The sequence below is a fragment of the Pyrgilauda ruficollis genome, unplaced genomic scaffold, assembly GCF_017590135.1.
Source record: "Pyrgilauda ruficollis isolate IOZ18807 unplaced genomic scaffold, ASM1759013v1 scaffold142, whole genome shotgun sequence".
Lineage (NCBI taxonomy): Eukaryota > Metazoa > Chordata > Aves > Passeriformes > Passeridae > Pyrgilauda > Pyrgilauda ruficollis.
The window spans coordinates 247,570-271,607 of record NW_024512766.1 but is presented as its reverse complement, the minus strand read 5'-3'; the positions used below and the strand labels follow the sequence as shown (position 1 = coordinate 271,607).

The 24,038-nt window shown below is 40.1% G+C and overlaps 1 protein-coding gene across 1 annotated transcript in view; it reads right to left on the bottom strand.

Moving 5' to 3' along the window:
• Nucleotides 1-3,915: 3,915 nt before the first annotated feature.
• VWF (von Willebrand factor) overlaps nt 3,916-24,038 on the bottom strand; it is a 119,407-nt gene continuing 99,284 nt past the window's right edge. Inside the window, exons 44-52 of the mRNA XM_041460362.1 lie at nt 22,262-22,372; nt 20,769-20,952; nt 19,711-19,751; nt 14,978-15,088; nt 12,019-12,117; nt 10,496-10,624; nt 8,606-8,645; nt 5,629-5,726; nt 3,916-4,249 (exon numbers count right to left, since the gene is read on the bottom strand). Of these exons, the coding sequence (XP_041316296.1) occupies nt 4,061-4,249; nt 5,629-5,726; nt 8,606-8,645; nt 10,496-10,624; nt 12,019-12,117; nt 14,978-15,088; nt 19,711-19,751; nt 20,769-20,952; nt 22,262-22,372 (1,002 nt within the window). The 3' untranslated portion in view covers nt 3,916-4,060. The remainder of the gene's footprint in view (nt 4,250-5,628; nt 5,727-8,605; nt 8,646-10,495; nt 10,625-12,018; nt 12,118-14,977; nt 15,089-19,710; nt 19,752-20,768; nt 20,953-22,261; nt 22,373-24,038) is intronic.

Genomic DNA, 24,038 nt, shown 5'->3' with positions numbered 1-24,038 from the left:
GTTGCCTGGAGGTTTGGCTGGAAATTGTGTCAGTGCTAAAATAGGAGTGGCTATGCCGTACACAATCTGCTTCTGCACTGGCTTAAGGAGAGAACAGCACCAGCAGCTATTTCCATCCTGCCTTGATCCTGCTTTAAGCAAACCACAAACTGAAGCTAATTAGCACGACCTTCTGGTTTGGTGATTACCATCATGGAGGGAAGAAAAGGAGAAAGACCAAATTCCCATGACCTGAAAGGCCATAGCAATTCTCTGCTGGAACTTCAGCACTTTGTCTTCATGCTCCATAACACCTCAAGAAGCAAGGTAACAACAGGCATATTTTGTCCAGAAGGCAGTTGTGAGGAAGGAAAAAGGCTAATGCAGAACCAGGGCTTTACAGCAGAGCCAGCTCTGTCCAAAGAATCAGCACTCACGGATCAGATTGTCTTGGAGGTAGTTTCTGTGTCTTTATATCTACAAAGCTTCACAGTGCTCCCAGATAGGAGGTAAGTGCAGAAAGCTTTTTATAAGGTTCTGTTTCAAGTACTCAAGTTACCTCAGTGCCTGGATGCACCATCATTCCTGCATGAAATATTCAGGGGATTATCTTGTAATCAATGATCTAATCAGAACAGGTGATGGATCCTGCTTAGCCTTCAACCTTGCAATTTAAGCAACGTATAGGGAAGAAAAGTTGTTGATGACCAATGCTATCTGAAAAAGGACTCTTATCTGCTAATGATAACTGGAGAGAGAAGTAACTAATTTGAGTCCAAGTCTTTTTTTTTTTTTTAAGCCTGTTTATGACACTACGATGGTTTTTCTAGTGTGACAGGGATAAATGGATTTATTCAATGCCTGAATAAAGTTCAGTGCTTCTATGACCTTGTAAATCAGGATAGTGCACTGTGTCATGAAGTTGTCTCTGTCACAGAGAGATGTGCTTATGCACCCTGGCTGTGCTATCAAACCTGTTGTGTACATAAAGGGAGCAGTGCAGCTGTTGTTTCCCAAAACTTGGGCTGGGCGATGTAAAATTTTCCCAGCAAAACTAAGAAATTTGTATGGGATTTTAAATTCATTAAATCCCCCCACTCTTCTTGGTCCCTACTTTGAAATGGCATTTCTTATCTTCTAACCAAAATATCAACAGGTATAAAATACTTTGTCCTTTTTACCCAGCTAGTATCTTATAGTACTCTCAGAACTTCTTTCAGAAGTTTTAAAAACAATTAATCTGTTTCCTAGACAGGGAACAAATCTCCTGCTTTCTACACCTATCTCAGGGAGAAGGAAATTAAAATGTTCTGAAACTTTTGCTATTTTCCATCCACAATCTATGCTGCTCCAGCTAAGCTCAAAACCAGAAAGGCAAATCCTGGCTAATTCTGGAATAGTATAGGAATATAGAGCCAGGTCCTGCTGGGATCCCTGTGGACTTATAGCTCTGCCTGCACACGTTCCAATTAGCAGCTTCTATAAGCCATAAGGATGGGTGTGTTACAGGTAATACACTTAGCTCAGGTAATAAATAATATACACAGCAATATGAGAGGAAGTAACATCCAGCTGCTTAGAATGGAAGTAGTCTATTTTTAAGACTTTCCAACAGAGAAAATCATATCTTGGCATCACTGTCTTTCCTGAGGTACTTGGGTATGGTGTTAATTGATAATGCAGAGCTGTGACAAATAATCCCAATATACCTGATCGTGTTTCACCTGCTGTAGAGGAGTGGTGCTTGCAAGTCTGTAAATTTAGCAGAGAGATTAGATGTTTTGAATTATTAAGGAGTCTTATATGACTCCTCCCCAAATCCTTCCGCATTCTTGTAAATCTATCCTATGGCACACTCAACAATCCAGCTGGTGCTCTGAAGCGGTGGGATGTGCTCCTAATCACTGGTGGACAGGTAAAGGCCAAGGTAGTTCAAACCCATCAAGGCTCACAAACAGTATGTATGACTTGAGAAACAATATTCCTCAAAGCCTGGCTTCTGCTGCAGAACGCCAATGAAGCAGTCAGATGTAGAGTACTGTGTGATGTGTTGGCACACTTGATCGTAGGCAGAACTATGCTCTTGACTCCTGCCAGGGAGAAATGCTGCTGAAAGTATTGAAATTGCACTAATTGCAGCTGCCTGTGTGAAAGGCAATGAAACCTGCACAGAGCAGGTCTGAGCCCACTGACTTCTTGGGCAAAAGTCAAAATCCTTTTGAAAAAAAAAAAAAAGGAAAGATCCTTCTGGTCTTGCTCATGATGGGGGTTTAGAATACACAGGTCTGAGTAACAACATCTAGACCACACCAAAGTCCCCAGAACTCCCTGCTGTAAATAAAGTCAGTAAGTGCTCTTCTCGTGGGCTGCATTGCACTGACTCATACAATTAATTATCTAATTAGAAGACCTGTCTGCAGCCACAAAGCCTTAGGCTGCAATCCTGTCAGCTTTCATGAGCTAAGAAGGGTCAGTCTGGGTGAGGGCACAGGCTGAAACAAAGGGACATCCCAGCCATGGTAAGTGGAAGAGGATGACATTTGCCTTCCACTCCCTTCTCTCTGCTCCTCTCTGATGTTTCAGGTTGCTATTCTGGGAATTGCGATCTTCAGCTTCAGACGTACTGTTGACTACCTGGGTGACCCAAATCCATCTGTCAGGGAGCATAATATCTAGAGGCAGCTACAGGAAGGAAATTATGTGAAGGGGGAGGTAAATTGGTGACAAATCTGCTGCAGCAAGTGAGGCTGGTGCCAATTAAAACTGGGTTTCTCTCTCTGGTGTTACTGTGGCCTATAGCAGAAGACACAGATGCATGGAAGGCCTGCACTTCTACCACTGTGCCGCAATAAAGGTTGTCTTGAAAACATAATAAAAACAAAAAGGGCTCACAATTCAGGATGTGTTGAATCCACAACTGACTGGCAAGAGAGCAGCAGCAGAGATCTGCCTGGTTCCTCTAAAAAAGGAATACAACTTACCTTTTCAGTTGAAAGCACAAGAGTTTTTGTTTGTTCCCAAAGGGAGATTTCCTTGCAGTTCAGGAGATGTTTTCACCCATTTAATCATGTCAAAGTGCCATTCATTACTTTAAAATTGTTAGTTAAATAATTCTTGTCTTTCAAACACACGCATGGCAATAACAGTTCTCCCTCTCTCATATTTTTGAGACATTAGTACTTCCCAGTGAAACTGCTTCACTGACACAAGATTCCTCCAGGACCAACAACACTCTGGAAGATCTTTTGTGTTCCATGGCCCAAGTAGACAAAGTAGAATTTAAATCCTTGTAAATATATGTCTGGCAGCAATAACTAAATTAAACCTACTATTGCAAATTCTGCCTCTATATTAATTCCAACTTTTGGAACAATGCAACAGGTGAAGTCCAGGCACCTGAAAATAAGTGAGATAACCACTGAGCTTTCTCCTCGACTTGGTCTGGGCAAAGGCTGAAGTAAGAGCTGTCCTTAAACCTGTACACATGTTCTGAGGACTTGCAGAATTTACACAGTCTGTCCTCAACACACAGTTTCTTTGCATTCAGCTTCTGGAGAAACATGTATATGCATTGCAGAAAGATATTTGATTGTCTAAGCCCCAACCAGTATTGTTTGTGTACATCCTACTCTTACTCTGAAGCCTTATCCCATAATTACTGTACTTCCTGAAAAGAATGGGAGGAAAAAGAGCAAAAAAATTATAAGTCCACTGTGTGTCACTAAGGACTGAAGTGGGGAATTGTCTGCAGAGTCTCTGCAGCAGCACTAAATGATTTAGGAAATATTCTTTAAGTATAAGCAACTGCTTCTAAGCACGATTTATTTGTGGTTTTTCTTTTGGGATTTTTTTCAATAATGTGGATTATTTTCCACAGTGAAATGAAGGGAATCTCTCTCCTACAATCTACCCCAAGATGAATCAGATCATGTTCTGTTGTGCTGGTAAGCTTTATTGCTGTGTCAATACAATTTTTCAGGATTCTAATGGATATGGCAGTGTACAGAGAAAATTAGGATTGCATTGTGAAGTTCCTCCATCATAAAGCTTCAGAATAAGCAGCTGGGCTTCTGGGCAATATTCATGGTGTGCACTTGCGAGCACGGCATTCGCACAGCGAGGCGGAGGGGATGTAGTGCTGCACCATGGTCCCGTTGGGACAGCGCAGTGGGATCGTCACTGTGGTGGTCTGAGTGGCTGTACAGCAGCTGCAGTGGTCTTCCCACTGCCCTGTCTGAGCAGAGTACCTGGTGGTGCTTCTGCACTTGCCCTAGATGGAAAAAGAAGAGAGCTGAAGTTTGAACAGAGCTTCATGGCACTCAGAATCCTGGTTCTTTCCTTCAAAATATCTGTGGGTGACCTTGTCCAGCTTCTGTGCTCTGCTGAAAACATGAACTCAGAAACAGATGCCTGGGTCCAGAATGCAGGGTGCTGCTCAAACAGTAACTTCTTATGAGCATAAGCAGAGCAAAGGAGAGGTGAAGAAACGGCTCACACACACAAAAGAGCCTGGAATTTAAAATCTCACAAGAGAATGTGCAGAGCTATGGTGTTGGCTTCTGAGCAAATGTGGTTATCATGCATTCAGAAAGTGCTTTAGCCCAAATGCTGCAACCCACACACCCACTGTTGCCCTACTGGTGCTATTATTTCTTGTTCTGCTTGTCTGGCCACTTAACTAAATTAGACCAAGCTGTCAGTGCCTCTAGCTATAATCCTTCATGATGTCAAAACAAGTAGCCCCACATAACACTCTGTCAGAGTCCATTTCCCTTGGTGGCTTTGTGCTCTTATTTCCCAGTCTAATTAAATCAAAATATACTATAAGTATCAGGGACAACTTTAGAAAAAATGTACTTAACACTGTTTATTCCCAATGTAAAATCTGGACTTCTGCAGGAGAAACATCAATACTTATGACTTTATGGCTAAGGACCATTTACTTTGTAGACAGGATAAGAGTTTGAGAATTATTAGTTATGCCATAACTTGGATTGCACACAAGGGTTGATTAAAATCCTTGTATGGGGCTTGTTTATCTTGGAAAGAGCAGAGATGGGAACACCCAGAATGGAAGTTATACTCCTGTTTTAAAAGGAAGTTGCCGTATAAAGTGTAAACCCAGATGGGCTGGAAATTAAATTTTTAATCTGATTATGGAAGACAGAAAACATGTAGAACACAAGAGCTTGGTACCAAGGCTAATTGAGGAATCCTAGATCTTATAAGGCACACAAGTCAAATCTTGGCACTTGGGTTTAAAGGTCTTTTAAAATGCCATTTATCTAAATACCTATTTAAATTCACGTAATCAACCCAGAGGCTCAGAGCTGAAAATCAGCTTCACAAATGTGAAGATAAATATTCCTTTTTTTTTTAAGTAGAAAGTCCTAACAGAGCTACTTCAGAGTCATTAATTTCTGATGGAAGCAAGAGAGTGGGATGAACAAAGCCTTTGTATCTAACACGTGCCTTTTTTCATGCTGGTTTGACTGGGGAAAATTCAGCATCAGCAAATTACTTCAGGATATTAGTGCCAATGAGGTTAACACTAAGTCAATCAATGCTCCACTTACTGAAGTGAAACCATGGTGGAAGAAAAGGTTTCCTTTAGGGAAAGAAAAAGGGGGGTTGATTTTTGTTATTTACCTCACAATGAGAAATGGGCACCTCCTTTTCGGCCACACATCCATTGATATTCCCATACTGCAGTCTGGTACTTACTGGATGACATTCCACCTCCACACCTACCAAGAAAAAAAAAAAAAAAAAAAAAAAAAAAAAAAAAAAAATTTTCCCCTCATCCAATCTGAGGAAAAAAAAAAAAAAAAAAAAAAGAAAACCAAAAAAAAAAAAAAAAAAGAAAAAGAAAAAATAAAAATAAAAAAGAAAAAAGAAAGTGTGACACTGCTGGCAATTGCTTGTTGTAACTCACTTCCCTTTACTCCTAAAATTGCTGCCAGTGAAATGTTCTTCCTGGTAAAATCCCTAGCTGAGTGTGTCTCCTTAGAGTAATTCATGCAGAGTTGTGTGACTATTTCACACTACAGCCCTAAAATTCCACTAGGGAAGGGTTTTTCTCATGTTTATTTTCAATTGACTGCTTTGTTCTAAAGTCACCTTGGCCATCAAACACCAGCCTCTTCCCTGGTCTTTGACAACTCTCTTGTTAACTCTGGTAACCAACTGTTACTCTATTCTCCCGCTTTCAAAGAGAACCACATCATGATTATGGTCAAATATAAACTAAGCCAGAATATTTTCTTCTGAACTCCTGCATGTTTTGGTCTGCATCTAAAGACTTGTGAAGGAGCCAATGTTTTTTTTCGTGGGTATTTTGTGCATAGACAACAACAGGTCTCTGTAGTGTTACTATAGTTTTATGTCTCTGTGAAAGACAGACTCCTACTCATACCCATTTCTACCTAACCAACAAAATTTCTGTGTTTAACAGAATATTGGACTGATTTTTAGGTACTACCCAAAACATTTCAGAAAGTTGAAGGAATTCAGCAGGGCAACTGCACAACTAAGTACATACACAAAGGGAAGAGAAAGGTATCCACCTTCCTACCAGTAAACACACCTTTCCATCAGAATGTTGGTACCAAATTGACTCTGTGCCTTGTTAAAACCTTAAATTTCATTTAAAAAAAAATGCAGCTTGTTTCTGGTTCCAGGGCTGAACCACCCTTTCTCTTTTAATGATTTCATCATTCCTTTATAAAAATTGTCCACCTGAAAGGGCAGTTGTGTTCACACAATTGAAAAGCACAAAAAAAAAAAGTCATCAGCCTCAACACAGATTCATCCCCTTTTTGATCCTGACTTATCAACTCGTTTTCTAGTTACTTTGCCTGTTATTTACTTTTTTGTTGACTGTGCCTCCTCTGCAAATGCAAGTGCTTATAACTTAACAAGACATGTGAGACTGAGATCAACAGAGAAAAGAGACACAACTTCTTTGTTAAGTGGGAAAATAAGGAATAGCCTTTGCCAATTTGTCAAGTCCTGTGGCTAATACCACAAAAATGTCATGAGAAAATAGGAGCTGTTCACTTGTGTGCTCACACAAACATAAAAGCTGGAACAATGTCCTCAGACACACTAAAAAAGTCCAGTTGTGAAGGCACAACACAGGAAGGGAAACTAACTCCTCAACCAGCTCCTTTGCCCAAGGACTTGTTGGACTCTGCTGAGCCAAAGGCATCAGCCTTGACTTGAGGGAACAAGTTCTTAGCCCAATTCTTTATGGCACAGAGACATCTGAAAGACAGACTCTCTCAAGACCTTGGAAGATAATGTAACCTATGTCCATGAGAAACTGAGCTACATCCAGGCAAAACATCATTGGGAGTAAGGATTTCAAGGTCCACTCAATACAGGAGGTTTTAGGCAAGCAGCACATCACTTAGATCAGTTTGCCTTTGCTGCTGCAGGGAGGTATCACTTTTGAATGACTCTGTTAAATAAATCTATGCATTGATCTGTGCTCATTTGGAACCAGTTTCTCCTCTGTTACAGTGATTGGCCCTAGCTGCCCACAGCCCTGCCTTTTATATATCAAAATCTGCTTTTGTTAATAAACAATTTTGAGTATTCCTTGCTTGTAGCCTGGTAGATTAAAGCTCCCTTAACCAAATTACCTCTTTGATCCATTTGATGACAGTCTCTCAATAGCCTTCTGACTTCTATCTCTCAAGCCAGAGTTCAGTGATTATCCAGAGAGGCAAAGGCTGCAAACTCTCTGGGAGTTACCATCCTTCATCAAGGGTATTATTGCAGCAGCTCCTGTGCCAGTGTGGCGATGGGCTGCTATGCTGGTCATCTTTTATTTATGAGCACATGCATTGCAAAAGTAAGATGATTAAAAGACATAACAGACAAGATGTTGATATTCTGACCTTAGAAGAGAATTTCAATCCTTTGTTATATTTTTTAAATTTTACATAAGCTACAGTATTATTTTTTACTTACAGAGGAGAAAACTGAGAGGTTATCTGCTCACAAATGCATCAGTGATTCATTTTAGAAATGAGAACTCAACCCTGCAATCCTTCCTACTCTCACAGCCTGACTGACATTTGGATTATCCACACAAAGATGCGTGAAATTAAGAGTTGCAAGATTGACCCCCAAACTGAAAGATTTAAGAAGCAGTCAGGCTATTCCATAGGAATGCATTCCCCTATTTTTGGTTAATGTGTTATCAAAAACATTACTGCCACCAGGGTTGGGCTTTTTTGATTAATTAATTTTAAGTTGATTTATTATTCATGAAGTGTTTTCCTCAGATATTCAGTAGTATCAGGCTATGTGACTTGACAGGCTGTCTGTGCAGGACTATTCCTGTTATCACCAGATGAACAATAAAATAAAACATTCATAATTAACATCTGCATAAAATGTGGAGAGTATCTATTTCTTTCTAAGCACTTGGGAATACTGTCAAAACACATGTTCTAGGTGACAAAACATGACAGCAGCGTGTCAGAGGGTGGGCTTCTTTGATGGTTTATTATAACCACATTGCTAAGCTCTGGTTCATTACATTGCATATTATGGAAAATGTAGGTACTTACACACTCTGCCTTTTCCATACAAGATTTCTGGATTATTTACTTACATGTGTCACAGCAAGTGTTGCCAATTTTTGCAATTCTGCCCTAAAATGATTTAAAAAAAAGACAACTCAAATTTTGGCACAAGCGATACACTTCTGCTCTGCTGAAAGAAGATGTATAAAGCACGGTACTAGGCAAAAAAAAAACAACTGAATTTTTATATTATACAAAATCATAAGTCTACATTAACAATCTTCTCTTTATCAATTTTAAGATTTTGAACTTGTGATGATATTTGCTAGTAGCTAACTGGAAGTAATTGACTTATTAGCAAGTTCAACACCTGAAAATATTGATCTCACCTTCTATTAGAAGCTTTCTAAAATAAAGACATTGAATACAAATAAATTCCTGAAAACCAGGAGGATAAAACCAGTAGCATTCAGGTTTCGTTCTGTTTAAGAAATATCACATCTGTCAAGTAAGTTTTAAAAGCCATAAAACTTTGTTTCTTGTTTCATTGCTATCATCCAGAATATAATTCTCAGAAATACATGTATAGTGTAAACTATTGCAAAAACTATAGTGAAAGGCAAAAGGGAGTGTCGCTATAGGACACGAGACAACATGACGCAGACACGCTGCTGCTCTCAAGGCAGGAAAAAAGGAAGTTTATTTTCTGACTCCAACATTTATAGATTTCCAAAGGTGACAGAGGATTGGAGGGTGAAAGTGCCACCTCTCCAGGGACACTGGACAAACCAACAGTCCATCAAGTTTCTCCTCCTCCATAAAAGAATGCAAAACAATAAGTTGTTTACAGAAAGTGTGTGAGAAAGTTTGATACAAGAATACAAACATCAGAAGGCTTAAAAAATCAAACAAGGGAGAAATATTTACACTGCAGGGTGATGCCATTGTTGCACTCAACCCCTGAGCTTGCATGCAAAAGTTTGGAGGATTTTTAATTAAAAACCCTAAAATTTTGACCTGCAACAAGATGAAAACCACTAATTTTATAGCTGAAATAATTCTGTTTGGGGGGGATAGGAGAAGAATAAATGCAGTTTGAGAAATTCTGTTTAAAAAGTAAACTGTTTTTCACTGATTTTCCATTTACATCACCTGAATGAGATAATAACCCAAAGCCTGTAATGTAATGCAGCATTCTTTTCTAAATCTTTGTTTTTACAACAAAACCACGTATTACAATTTCACAAAGTGAGAAATGCCCTGTAGAAGCTTTATTTTTCCCACATTATACGTAAATTCTCCATTTGTTTCATGTGTATGAGCAGACTAGTTTGGCCACAAGCTTTACTAAAGGTTCCCTGCTCCCTGCCATGCCCAAGAAAATTGGAGCAGGTGGATATAAACACCTGTAAGATGTGTAAAACCTGACAGATAAGCAAAAATAGGGCTCGATGTGTTACACTCATACCTCACTCTGCTCCTCAGTGTCTAATTAACCTCAAATCACAAGAAAGATGGATGAGTACTTTGTGCAGGGCTTTTTATCCTGCTAAACAACTGTAGTTGTGGAAGTTTGATCTTTCTACAGCAGTGTGAAAATTCTTTTCCCTAACCTCATATAATGGCAGAGAAAAAATACCTTAGCATTTCATATGCATATTTCTCAGTTTTTGTCATTGTCCACACAGTTTTGCTCTGGATCCCAAACTGAGAACATTGTTAGAACAACCACTTGCAAATGTTTGATACTTAAAATATTCAGCTTCATATTCATAACAGAATAAGGGTCAGAAGTCAGCACAATTCCACAAAAAAACAGAGAAAACCTACATCTTTCTGAATTTCAGAATAAGTTCAGATTCAGTTTAGCCAGGGTGTTGGGAGAGGGTTGGGGTTTCCCACCCCAGCACACAGAAGGTACCAGAAACATGACAGAGTCCATTAGGAAACTTGGGAACAGGACCTCTTTCACTACTTACTCCTTCAGCCAAGCATCTTCTGGCATCAAATGGAGGACAGCCAGTGATTCTCCTTTCCCAGATAAATTCCCCTCTCTCATTTACTCTGCAGGAGTGACTGTCACAGCCATCCTGAAGGGATGTGTTTGCCTGGAAAGATTGAAGGGCTGTTAGCTTTACACAGAAACGATAGGGGACTGGAAGTTTTCAGGATATTATTTTGATGATGTCTCCATTAAAGTACCATGGTGGTGACAGTTATAAAACATAGAAATATTTGTTTATCAACAAAGTAACGTTCTTCTGTTTAATTCCATGGCCATATTGATCACAGCTCTGCCCAGATCTGACCATTTTCAGCTCTTAACAGGGAAGAAATTTCTAACTTAGGAAAAAACTTTCTCTAAGTGAGATTTTGGGGTCTGGCCTATGATCTGTCTTTCAAAGAGACATATATACAATTATTTACCTTCTGGAGGAGTTGGGAACTTCTTTAGAAAACATATACACAACCACCCATCCCCACACCAAATCATTTAGTTTGGAATAAACCCTTAAGAGCAAGTCCAGCCATTACCTCCCACTGCCAACCAAGTCCACCAGAAAATCACATCTCTAAGAGCCATATCCACACATTTAAAAATCCCTCCAGGGCTGGTGACTCAACCACTGCCCTGGGCAGCCTGTGCCAAAGCTGGACAATCCTTCCAGTGGAAAAAAAAAATTATAACAAATCTAAACCTCCCCTGGTGCAGCTTGAGGCTGTTTCCTCGTGCCCTGTCCCTTGTTCGCTGGGAGCAGAGCCCGACCCTCCCCCGGCTTCCCCCTCCTGTCAGGGAGTTGTGCAGAGCTAGGAAGTCACTCCTGAGCCTCCTTTTCTCCAGGCTGAGCTCCTCCCACCTGCTCTTGGTGCTCCAGACCCTTCCCCAGCTTTGTGGCTCTTTGCATACTCACCCCATCTAAGATTTTTCACAGGAATGGACTAAAAGAAAATTTTAGATGTTGTCTCTGGTGACAGAGGATGGGGTTTAACCAGAAAATATCCACTACTGTTTAAGAACATATCCTGCACTAAGGCCAGGCTGGGTGTGGCTCTGAGCAACGTGCTCTACTGGAAGGTGTCACCACCCATGGCAGGGCATTGAGACAAGATTATCTTTTAGGTCCCTTCCAACTCAGTCTATTCTACGATTCTATGCTGGAGAAGTATCTCAAAATTCACATTTTCAATTTAACTATTTCACATTTTAAATGAGGGTTTTCATTTCCTCTAAATACCTGTCTGAGGTCATATTCCAGTTAAAGTTCCTTGATAACATTCCTGAATCTAGAATACCCCTCTAGGATTTTGCACTGGGATACAAAGTCACCCATTTTTTCATTTACGAACAAACTAAATTCCTTGACCAATTATTCTGAGATACAAAAACACTGTTAATACCATGTTACCTAAAAAAAAGGAAGAAAAATGCACTTCCCCGGAGTTCAACAGAAGCTGATGATACATTTACTCATAAATAAAATAAAGAGTGCTTAAAACTTACCTGAAGATATTGAACCCTTCCATCTCTCAGCCTGATACTACATGAAGTTGGCACACATTTTCCACAGCAAGAGCCAGGGATTTCCTGCCTTTTGTAGTTCTAGAAGGTGAAGGACATTTTTCTGGGTTTATTTTGTTTTAAGCATGCATCCTGTATTTATTTTAAAAAGCTTTTTTTCAAAAAAAATAAGATTCAGTGGACAAAATGACAGCCAGCAAAATGCTTCTAAGAAAAACCTATGGATTCTACACAGTGCAACATGGAAAAGTAGTTGGAAGTGCTGAAACTGGAGAGAAAAGGGTAAAATATCCAGGAAGCATTAGGCAGGGAAAGGGCAGAATAAGGGAAAAGGAGAGCAAGAAAGAAAAGGGTAATAATGGAGCCCCACAAACAGCATTGAAGGGAAAAACAGTGACAGGAAAAAGAGCATGGGAGAATGATCAGCACTAGGTGGAGAGGCAGAAAGGTATAGAGTGAATAATGGAAAAGAATAAATCAAACCAAGCAGAAAGGAACTGAGCTAACACATGAATCTTAGATGGGGTGAGTAACATCCCCAGCTGCTCCAGATAACCAACAGCTGCCTATGATGAGATGAACATTTTTAAGAAAACAAACACTTTCTGGTTCAGTGAAGGCATGCATGTTATCCATATGTTTTTTTATAGAAAGAGAATTTGGGGAGGGGGAGTTACTATTACATCACTGGGGGAAAACATACTTCATTGTTATTTAGGTGAACTTTCCCTACTAGCAAAAATATAAGCACCTAAAGCAGGTCATAAAATGACCCTCCTGAGCAGAATATGCTGGAGTTGGCTGCACTTCAATTGCCAGTGCTTTTCCTTACACAACTTCAGCATCCAGGAGAAAGCGGTTACTCCCAAGAGAATTGGTACTCTTAAGCCATTTGTATTCTAAAATTTTATCCATTAGCAAGAAATTGCTTTTTATCTGGGTATACCATGAAGTCAAAGGATTTGAGACAGGAAACATCCTGTGAATTGTGTGAATCCCACTGGCCTTAGGGGGATGAAGATATTCTGTATCTTATTTGATTTTTTTCCCCTCAAGATCCACAAATTCATTACAATGGCTAGGAAGGGATATATACTCCTAGACCTGCAACTTCCCTTGGGTAGCTCCATATCTCCCAAACACAAGTTCACAGCCCTTAATAAGCCCAACTGGAAATGGCCCTTTCTTCAGGGTTTTCTGCCTAGTCTGTACTTTTGGGTCAGATGGGGAAAAAGAGCTGTCTGGGTAATGTGTGGGTGGTGAAAGAAGCAGGATAGGAATGTTTTCCCACCCCTGCCTTTTTTTTTTTTTTTTCTTTTTTTAATTCATGTATTGTATTGATTTCTCTACCATTAATTTCTACAGCTGGCTACTTGCATTAAGCAGCAAGAATGGATGCTCGTGTATCTTTGTGTGAGAACATACACATGCACACTTGTCTCTGTCCACAAATTCAATCTGGTGTATCTGTTTGGGTTTTTTTAAATGGATCTGCCAGACTATATTTTGAGGAAGATACTCAGCACTGAGCCATTTCTTTTCCCTTCAGAAGCCTATGTCTATAATCAAACCTTACAGAAGGGATAATATTAGGGTGTAGAACCACAAAAAGTATTCCAGATTGTCCTTTTTGTCAGAGGCTACATCCATACCACCAAATAAAAGGTGTCAAAGCCAGTTTGATGGCCCAGTGGACAAGTGGAACACTTAGGAATTATCTGAGCTGCATTCTCCACATGAAACTCTCTGGCCTTGGGTTGTCCTAACCACTGACCTGTCCCTGGACATCATATGGAAGTCACATCATTTTTCTACTCACAACAGGCCAGCTGGGACACTGTTGACAATTCTTCAAGAACAAGAGTTGCAGGAAGTAATTTGAGCCTACAGTCTTGTTCTGTTTTTTTTATTGGTAGAGATTACTCTCTACAGAAACTTAACTACATTTCCAGTCCCTTCCAGTTCTACTTTAGGATGGAAGATTGGACTCATCAAAAACTCCACCCCTCTCTATTTCAGGGGCCCTATCAGTGTATGCCCCTCCTGGACATCAGCCAGAAATCCCACATGATCATGTTAGAGATGTGGACTTTGAGTGCCAGGGCCACCACTTGCACAGGCCCTGGGTTTGGCTGGGGCCATTGTGCTCCATCCACTATCCAGAGAAAGGACGAAGAAAAGGAAGAGGCATATAAGTTTGTTTTTTTTTCTGTGAAACTTAGCTGCTGGTCTGTGCTCTTTGGACACAGGATGATCAAACCAGCCTCACTTAAGAGCTCTTTCTACTTGAGGTATTGGTGCTAAGAGAGAAAACTACAGAACTGAGCAGAGCTAATCAGGCAATCCTGTCACACTGTTGGTCAGTAGAGTAAAAATGGAAGATATATCCCTCTGGCTTTCTCAGCCAAAGTCATTCCTTGCAGGTGATGGCACCAAAGTGGCAGCAAAGACTTCAAATACCAGTGGGAACTGATGGGGACAATCACTTCAAATCGTCAAAGGCATGGGCTGGGAACCAAACAAATGCTACTGAGCCCAGCTTTTAGACAATTTGGAAAAGTCGTAGGAAAGGCCTGAAGCATGGAGATCTGGCTGAGCTGCCAGTCCCTGGAGGGACAAGTAACACTGTAGGAAAGAGGACTCAGCAGTTCCTGTTGCAAATGATTTGCCAAACCTTATATTGCCCTAAGGGTAAGTAATCTAAAAAACAATAAAATGTGCCTGTGGAGCTGAGTACGATGTAAAGTTATCTTTGCTATGCTGAGGATTTAGATCAGATTTGGTGCATATCATCTACTTCATGGAAAAAACACAGAGCAAGACTTCTCAGAAGAACCTCAAGAAAGGCCAAAGGCTGTACCAAACAAAGTGGTGGATAGTGAAGAACACGACTCTCATCAGACACACTCCTAAGCAGACCCCCCAGGCTGCTCCCACTCACCGCTGGGCAGGCCTGGCAGTTGAGTTTCTTGCACCTCAGGGTGTATTTACGAGGTGCTGACTGGAAGCAGTCACATGTCGTGCACTGATCCACCATCAGGCGCCTCCCGTGCTGAAACATTGGAACCAGTTTGTCAGTTAGTGACCATCTCACCAGCAAAATCCAGATAAACAAGTGACTTCAGGTTAAATCTCTTTCATTAAATCTTGCACTGTAATTCTTTCTAGAGAAACAAGAAACCCATGCTGCCAAGTTTCCAGAGACCTTAATTTTTTCATCTCTAATTCTAGAACAAGAAGCATGAGGCTATTTTTCAAGAAAGCTCTTTAGAAGTCCTTAATCTGAGAAATGTCATTGGCGTTTCTTTGTTGCTTAAATATCTAGCAAGCAAGAAAGGGATCTTTCAAAGTTATGAGGAAGATGATTTTTTTTTTATTCTGACTACATGGTTGCCAAGAGTTCATTTTTTGAGTGTAATGAATTTATTTGGCAATAAGTTTTTATTCAAGAGCCATCACAACCCACAGGTTATGGGCAGAAATTGCTTGCTATTGTTTTTGTAACAATACTGCTTGGAATCTCTAAAGGCCTAAAAGCTTAAAATTAAGAAAAGACAAATAAAATTTAAAAAAACAGAATTAGTGATTGAAGAACTCTACTATGTCCATAGTTACAAGTGAATCAGGCTGAGCACAACTCAGATGTTCTGAGCTCTTCCCCAGCACCTTGTTTTCTGGATCCCATCACCTTTACAAAGCAAGCAAAAATGGCATTTAAAATGCAGAGCAAAAATGCCAAACCATTAACAAACAAAAGTATGTGGAGTCAGTAATTGGTTACCCTACACTGAAAGGAATTCTAAAGACAAACTCTTTCTTCCTCCCAAGTGCAAAGCCCTTCATTTCAACCCCAAAATAAGAAACCACAAAGGTTGAAGGGACAGAGTGGGAGCAGCCTACTCAAGATTTGCACAAACTTCTAAAAACTAATAAATAAGGTAAATAAAAAAGGTATATAGACAATTTTGCTAGATTATGAAAGGTTTGAATTGTGCTTCAGATATTAATGGAATGCCACCATTGATTTCCCTTGGTACTGTGCATATCCTCAGATTCTATTTTGAATTATTAAATGCTCATGAAACAAATGGAGCAAAAAACAAGAAGCTGGCCAGAGTAATGTTGTAAAAGTAATGAATTTATGGGTAATTTAGAGCCAATACTGTGAAGGACAAGTGTTCTGAGCACAGAATTTTAACTACATTCTTATTCTGTGCCCCAGGACAACAGAGGCGCTCAGGTCTCTATAACCAGTAACAGTAATGACTCTCTCCTGAGGTCTAAAAAAAGGATCCTCCACATAAAACATGATGAAAGAGGAAATAACAAGGGGGAGACTCCTGTCTTTTAACAGCTTAGCTTGAGACCTGAACATGGGATTCTGCAGCTTTCCAGGTTTAAGCTTTTGTAGTGACTATCATTAATCTGGAGGGTTAAAAAAACCTCAGTGGAGGCAGGTATGGGGATGCACTCAAAATTTTGCTCCTGGAGAGGGAGGGCGTGATGATTTGGCCTGGGCTACAGAAAATTTCCTTCCCAGTGGCTGGAATGGGACTGTGGTTTGGGGATTTATGCTGCACGCAGGGTTGATAATACAGAGATATTGTTACTGCTGAGCAGGGATTGCACAGAGCTGAAGCCTTTTCTGCTTTTCCTACTGCCAGGCTGCTGAGGAGACTGGGGGTGCCTCGGAGGTTGGTAGGAGACACAGCCAGGACAGGTGACCCCAACTGACCAAGGGATATTCCAGACCTTATGGTATCATGATCAGAATATACCGTGGGGAGAAGAAGGAGCACCACTCTGCTTGTCTGGGAAGGCTGAACTCCTGCCCAACCATGGCAAGCAGTGAATTAATTCCTTGATTTGCTTGGCTTGCGCAGCTTTTACTTTCACTCTCTTTATCCCAACCCAGGAGTTCTCTCACTTTTATCCTTTTCATTCTCTCCTCTATCCTACTGGTGGGGAGTGAGCAAGTGGATGCTGGCTGGGGTTACACCACAACAGATGGAGAGCAAATATCTTATGAAAATCCAGATTTCTTGTTTGATCTCAACACTGGAAAGCAGTCAGACACCAGAGTGACAGTTCTAGTGCAGACCACATGATATTCTTTATCAAAGAATGCCTCAGTGGCTCTAGGCTTTAACATCATAAAGAAAGGGTCTACAAAGCCACAACTGATATCACTGATATCCTCATGCATTCTTCTAATAGTTCTACCATTCCAGTTAAGTACAAAATAGATAAAGTTGAACTCACATGATAATCACTCTGAGAGGCAGGAACATAAGGATTTGCTAGAGATGTGTTGAAATGAAATCTTCAGACAGAAGTGCCTTGAGCTTTTGGGGGAAGGTCTTGCCCTGATCCCAAATTTGCTTAGCATGACAGAACTGAACGAAATAATGGATTGATACAGATTTTTCCCTTTATATAACACACCTATCATGAGCTTTCTTGGCCAGCCTGGAACAAAATGTCAACACCTGCTAACCCAGTGCCACCAAAATAACCTGCATATAGCTCAGATCTGCTCAGATCACCTTCAAAAATGCCACTCAGTAAAAGCCTGAGAAAACAGATGAGAGATACAGATAATCCATTTAAAATACAGCCACCTGCTTGGAAGCTTGCAGTTAAAACCCACAGCATTGTTAAGAACAGCAGAGTAAATGTAATACACCAAATCACTGGAATATAATATTGGTAACCAGATACATGATAAAATGTAAAGGGATTAGGGATACAGTCAATTACCAGAAATGCAGTAAAATACTCAAAACTTGGAACTATTCAGAGAAGGAGTTAATATAGGAAAGTTTACCCTAGCTACAAAATGAAACTTGAAGCTCATTCTTTTAGGACCCAACATAAAGGGTTTGAAATCCAGGAAGTATAAACTTCTGTGGACACCACATCTTACTTCCTGACCAGGACTCTGGAACCAGTCATCAAAGCAGAGAATAGTACAAAACAAAGCTGTAGTGACACCAGGTGCTCAAAATATTTCAGACATGCAGCTAATTAACTTATAGTAAGTCATTAAATGAAGCTAGTTTAAGAAATTTTAGGATTTTTTTTCAGTATTGCAGAAGCTGAGACATTTTATTTTGAAGTTTTCAAAACACAGATACTTCTCATTTTGTCTTCAATGTGACATTTTGTTTCAAAATTTGCTTATGCTTCATTTTAAATTATTTGTAAATATTTTCAAATGCTTGAAGAAAGAAAAAGTACTTGACAGATCAGGTGAACATTTTGCTGGAGGTGAAAAAAAATTAATTGATCATGGCAGAACAGCACACAACTGGAAACAGATTTGGTTTGCAATACAGAAATTATATATATTATATATATATATGTATATAATCCTGCATAAGAGCAGGTGGCAAGAGCTGCTAATTACTGTCCTGCCTGACATTTCCTACTAATATTGTCTTTATAGGATGCCAACTAGTTCTGACAACATACAATAGAGGAAAGAAGTAGAGGGATCAAAGAGAAAGTAGATTATTCCAGAATTTATCACTTTTAAACCAGTGTTCTGACAAGAAAGCTTTTCTTTTCAGACAAGAAAAACAAGAGTTTTTCCTTGCATTTCATTCTACAGGGAAGTCATCTCTACACAGAATGATGGATGTTTTATGACATGGCTTTAGCTCTAAAAAACTGATCAACTTATGCCTTTGGACTATGAAAAAAAAAAATCCAAACCACAAGAAATTGATGGAGAAAGGTTCTCTCTGCCACATCACTACAATATAAATATAAATGGTGAGTACATTTACTTTTAAATAAATGAAAAAGGAAGACACATGTTGACAAAGCAGGAATGAGTAGGTTAAAGTTAGGTTAAATGACTAAAGAGAACCTGTTTCCCTGGGGGATGGTGAGAATATTTAGAGCTCTTTGACACCAGAAGTGCTGCCAGAATATGGATTTAGGGAAACAATGGACAATTGACAGAGCTCTCCAAAGATAAATTCGGCATAAATGAGATCAGATGCTTAATTCCCATCATTCCCACTATCATGGGCTGGGTTAAACGTGTCTTAATCTATCCATTAAATACGCAGTTGCAAAAAAATTCCCTCACAGGGCACATCATCAGGGATCTTGAAAGAGAAAAGAGGTCAAATAGGGAGGAAGCTCAGCTTTCCTGTTCTTGCTAATAGCCAAGGAGGGATACCTCTCTTTCCACACAGGTGGAGGAAGTCTCCATCCTTGCTTTAATCTGCCTTATCCTCTAAGCTGAATATGGGAACATTTTGCTTCCCCAAAGTGGGCAAGGATCACTAGGGAGATTAACCCTCATAGAGAGTTTCCTGTGTGTTTGGCAGTCTGCAAACAATTACAAAATGCAGATTACCACAGTTTTTAGGCCCTCTTTTCAAGCATCCTTCAAGATAAGGAAACTTTGCTGTCCCCATTTTGCAGAAATGCTCATTGTCATATAGGAAGACCCTGGCAGAGTCAGGAGCTGGACATAGATATGCTGAGCCCCCTGGCACTGCTTTTACTCCAAGGTCTTCCTTGCAGAGATTCTATCTGGAAAAAAAGCTGCCCTGTATTCTATGTGTGTGTATTCTGACAAGTGTGTGTCCTTCAAAAGCTCATTGATATATTTAAATATCTTGCAATCTCAAAAGGTAAAAGGAATTCGTGTCTTACCCCAATAACAGTGCCATTCAAAGGACAACCATTCAGGGGTGCTGAAAAAGAACAAAGTATTCCACTTAGCATTACCATTATAATGACAATTCCAAGATTTAATCAATCAATTCAACCTATGTTCTTTTGACTCAGTACAGTTCCAGCCTGAAGAAATTTGTATGCAGTTTCACTGTAAAGAGGCATAACTGAGCCCCCTTACATTATACTTTGAAAGGCAACAAATTGTCAGAGCTATACTTGATGCTGCACAAAAGTACCTCTGGCTGAGCTCTTTTTGAACAAGTACATGGCAGAACACAACAAACTTTCCCCTCCAGTTCAAGCCTCACACTCTCAGAATACGAACTCCAGTTTTTGCAACTTAGAGAGCATATATCCTCTCCTCCTCCTACTGCTCCCTCCTCACCCTGTGGTTGCACACACACTTGTCAACTAAACACCACTGTGAGTCTTCCCAGATTGAGGCCAATTACCCAAATGTTTTGATTTTGAGACTTTTGAGTCAAGACTATGTTAGGAGTTATAGGATCATAGGCTTGGCTTGGAAGGGACCTTAAAGATCATCCAACCCCAACCCCCTGCCATGAGCAGAGACACCTTCTACTACCCCAGCTTGCTCAGACCCCCATCCAACCTGGCCTTGGACACTTCCAGGGATGGGGCAGCCACAATTTCTCTGGCAACCTCTGCCAGGGCCTCCCCACCCTCACAGAGAAGAATTTCTTTCTAATATCCAACCTAAACCTGCTCTCTGTGAGTGTGAAGCCATTTCCCCTTGTCCTGTCACTCCAGACCCTTGTCAATAGCATCTCCATCTTTCCTGTGGAATCCCTTCAGGCACTAGAAGGCAGAATCCCCCCTCCCCTTTTGCCCATGGGGCTTTGGATGCAGCAGCAGGTGCTTCTGTACTCAATGTCTGAATTACACAGGAACCCTTCAAAGTGGGGCTCTGCTTCCAAAACACACACTTTTAGAATTGTTGTTGAAAATCAGAAAATCACACCATGAAACAATTCATGCTGGAGTGATCCCGTTTGCCATGCCCCAAATCTTACCACATCTGCAGGAAGGACAACAGTCGATCACTTGGTCACAGCGCAGCTCAGTTCCCTCTGGACAGTCAGGCACATCCATTTGGGAGCAAGAAACATTCTTCTGCTGCACAAAAACCTCATTGTTCACCCGGACACACTCGTTCACAATGCAGTGGTTCCAGGGGGATCGCCACTCCGTGCCGACCTGAGGGAAAGTTAAGAATAGATTAAACACAAGCAGACCCTGGACAGAGAGATATTTGTGCCCCTGGATAGAGGGAAGGCCACCCCAGCCAGATGCTGGCTTGCCAAAAGCACATTTACTGCACTGGGAACAGTGTAACTCAACAGTTCTCCACAAACTCTTTCCGTGACAATCAGTTTATAGAGCATGCTGAGTTTGGAGAGAATAAGAATTAGAGGAGTATCTTTCAAAAGGGACAGGTCAAATAACATGTGAAGAAGGAAAAGCACTCCTAACTGCAGTTTAATCTGCATTTATTCCCTGGTGACTGGCTGCGCTGCACTGCAGCTGACCAGCCCCTTTTTCTGCTGCAATCTGCTGCAAATCTGCTCTGCTAAGCCCAAAGGAGGCTTTAGCAAAAGGCTCTAGACCTGAAACACTTGCAAATGTACAGAAGACAAGATCCTTCTTGATATCAACTATCCTGTTGATAGTTCTCTTATTACCATCAACCAAAGGCCAGACAAAGGGAGAACTTCAAGTGCTCTTTATGGGAACAGACAGGGAACAGCAACCAGGAGGAAGATGCTGCCACAGTTCAGTGCTGGGAGGTGCTTACCGCTTTGTAGTTTAATTCCTTCACTGATACAACTCCGAATACACTTCAAGAACAGCAAAACTCAAGATCAGATCCCCATCTGAAGTCAAACATCTTTGCACAGAAAGTTTGGAAACACATTCTTCTAGTGGGATAAATGCTTAATTCTTCACTAATGACAGAAGAGTTACAAGAGGACGTAGCAAGGAAAAGACTGCAGAGTATAATTATTCATGTGTTAGGACACAAAAAAAGTCAATGAGAGATAGTGAGACACAAAATAGGTCTTCTAAAGGCTTGTTTGATGAAGCAGAAAAGTATAATGCTCCACATTAAGAAATCCTCATGCTAAAACAAGGAAAAAGGCAGGTTGCAAAACAACACTTTAACAAGCTTTTTTTTTAAGACAGCAGCAGATTGCAATACAAATTAACTGGGATAATTTATACAAATAGCCAGGGAGGCATTATACCCAGTGAACATTCTTTCAAGCTACCATGGCTGAAATTAGTAATTGTACACAAAATATCTGGACCAGAAAAGGATGGGGAGGATTCACACATGGCAATTGACTGGGTAGGTCACAGGATACCCAAAACATTGTCTCTCAGTGCTGCTTGATGTGTGCTTGAAGAAAAAGCTGATATCATCTTCATCTCCTTCCATGGAACACAAAATAATTCCAGGGGGCATTTGCGAGGAGGTAAAGTGTTCATCCCACTAGCGCCTCACCTCGTGCAAAGGAGGATCTTCATCACCCCGAGGCCAAAAGTGTAGCTCCTCACAGGCAGTTTTCTGACATCTCCCACAGCACTCCCCTTCTGGCACAATGTACTTGTAGCCCTGGAGGAGGAAAGAAAAGAAGAAGACTTCCTTATCCAGGATGAGGAGGCAAACAAGAACATCAATCCCAGCATTTTCTTTTCAGATCAATGTTTAATGTTAGCAAACTTTTATGAAAAGGAGAGTTTGAAAAAGGACAGATATAATTATGAGGGGGTTTTAAATAATTTTTTAAAACCCCTTTTTTATATACATAGAAGTATTTTACAAAGGCAAATTAAAGGTAAAAATGACTCTTGTGGCATCTTGGAGACTAACCAGCACTCGCAACTGCCCTTCCCATTCCAGAAAATTCAAGGGTAGGATTCAGTCTGAGCACATTTAAACATCTGTGTTTAAGCAGAGGGAGGATGCAGGTTGCTCAGACATGTAATCCAAGGACTGGTTTTGACTGATCATTTCATCTTTTCATAGAATCATTTACATTATAAAAACCCTTTAAGGCCAAGTTGAACCATTAACCCAGCACTGTCAAGTCCAACACAGATTAAGGCAACAGTTTACCTGCAAAAGGCATTTGAAAAAAATTCTACAAAGATAACAAAATGAAACTACTATGCAACATTAGAGATTATGTATCTCATCAAAGTCTAACACCTACTTATGGAAAACTAAATCAGCAGCATGAAAATTTAACAAAAGGCCCTCTGTTACTAAAGAAAAATCTTATAAATCCAGCAAAATAGGTCAAAATCCCCCAACCCACAGAAACAACAGGAATCCAATTCTCACTTTTAATACATAGTAATCTCCTAAAGCAAGCAGCCAAATACTGAAACAGTGAAATATCTAAGTGCAAGAAAGCAAAAAGCTTTAATCTAATTAGAAATAAAATATTTTATATGCAATAGCCAGGCAGTCTCCAAGGGGCAAAACATAACTCTGATCTCAGCACAGAGTTCAAGGAAAAATGTTCTGTCACATAATATTATTCATGTGAAAAATACCTGTAAAAAATAAGTATAATTTTATTTTGATCAAACTGAATTACTGAGGGATTCCCAACTGCTCCCTCCCTTCATGAACTGTCCCTGATTTGCAATATGAAGCACATTAGCAAACCTTGACAATCAATGGACTTTGATATGGAAGTTTATTTAATATAACATCATAAAATGCGATGCCAGACGTTGACCCACCTTTGTGAGAAAAGTTATGCTGTTGAGCATTTGGTTTTACATTACTTTTATCTGCTAAATACATGTCTGAAGCCCCTGAAGTATCAGATGCCACTTTCTGCATGGCAAACTCAAGAGAAGTAAAAATCCAAGAGCTAGTACATGTTATGGGGGTTTTAGGGTTTTTTTCTTTTTTGTGTAGCAATATAAAGAAAAAAAAAACAAACTCCAAGCTGTTTACATAGAAATCAGATGACACTGTCAAAAATGATACTGCACAACTTTAACACCTGGCAATGAAATTAATAGCCAGGAGCAGTGGAAAGTCTAAATACCATAATAGTAATAAAATGGTAATATAAATATCATATAGTAATGATTCATGATTTAAGTATGTATTTGATATCAATAAATTTTTTCATCCATCTAATCTGAACTGAAAAATAATTTAAAGGTCAATTTAAACTGGATGACAGCACTGCTGATGTCCTTGATATGTATATCCACTGAATCAAGAGCAAGCAAAGGAAAAAAAACTGAGCTATCCA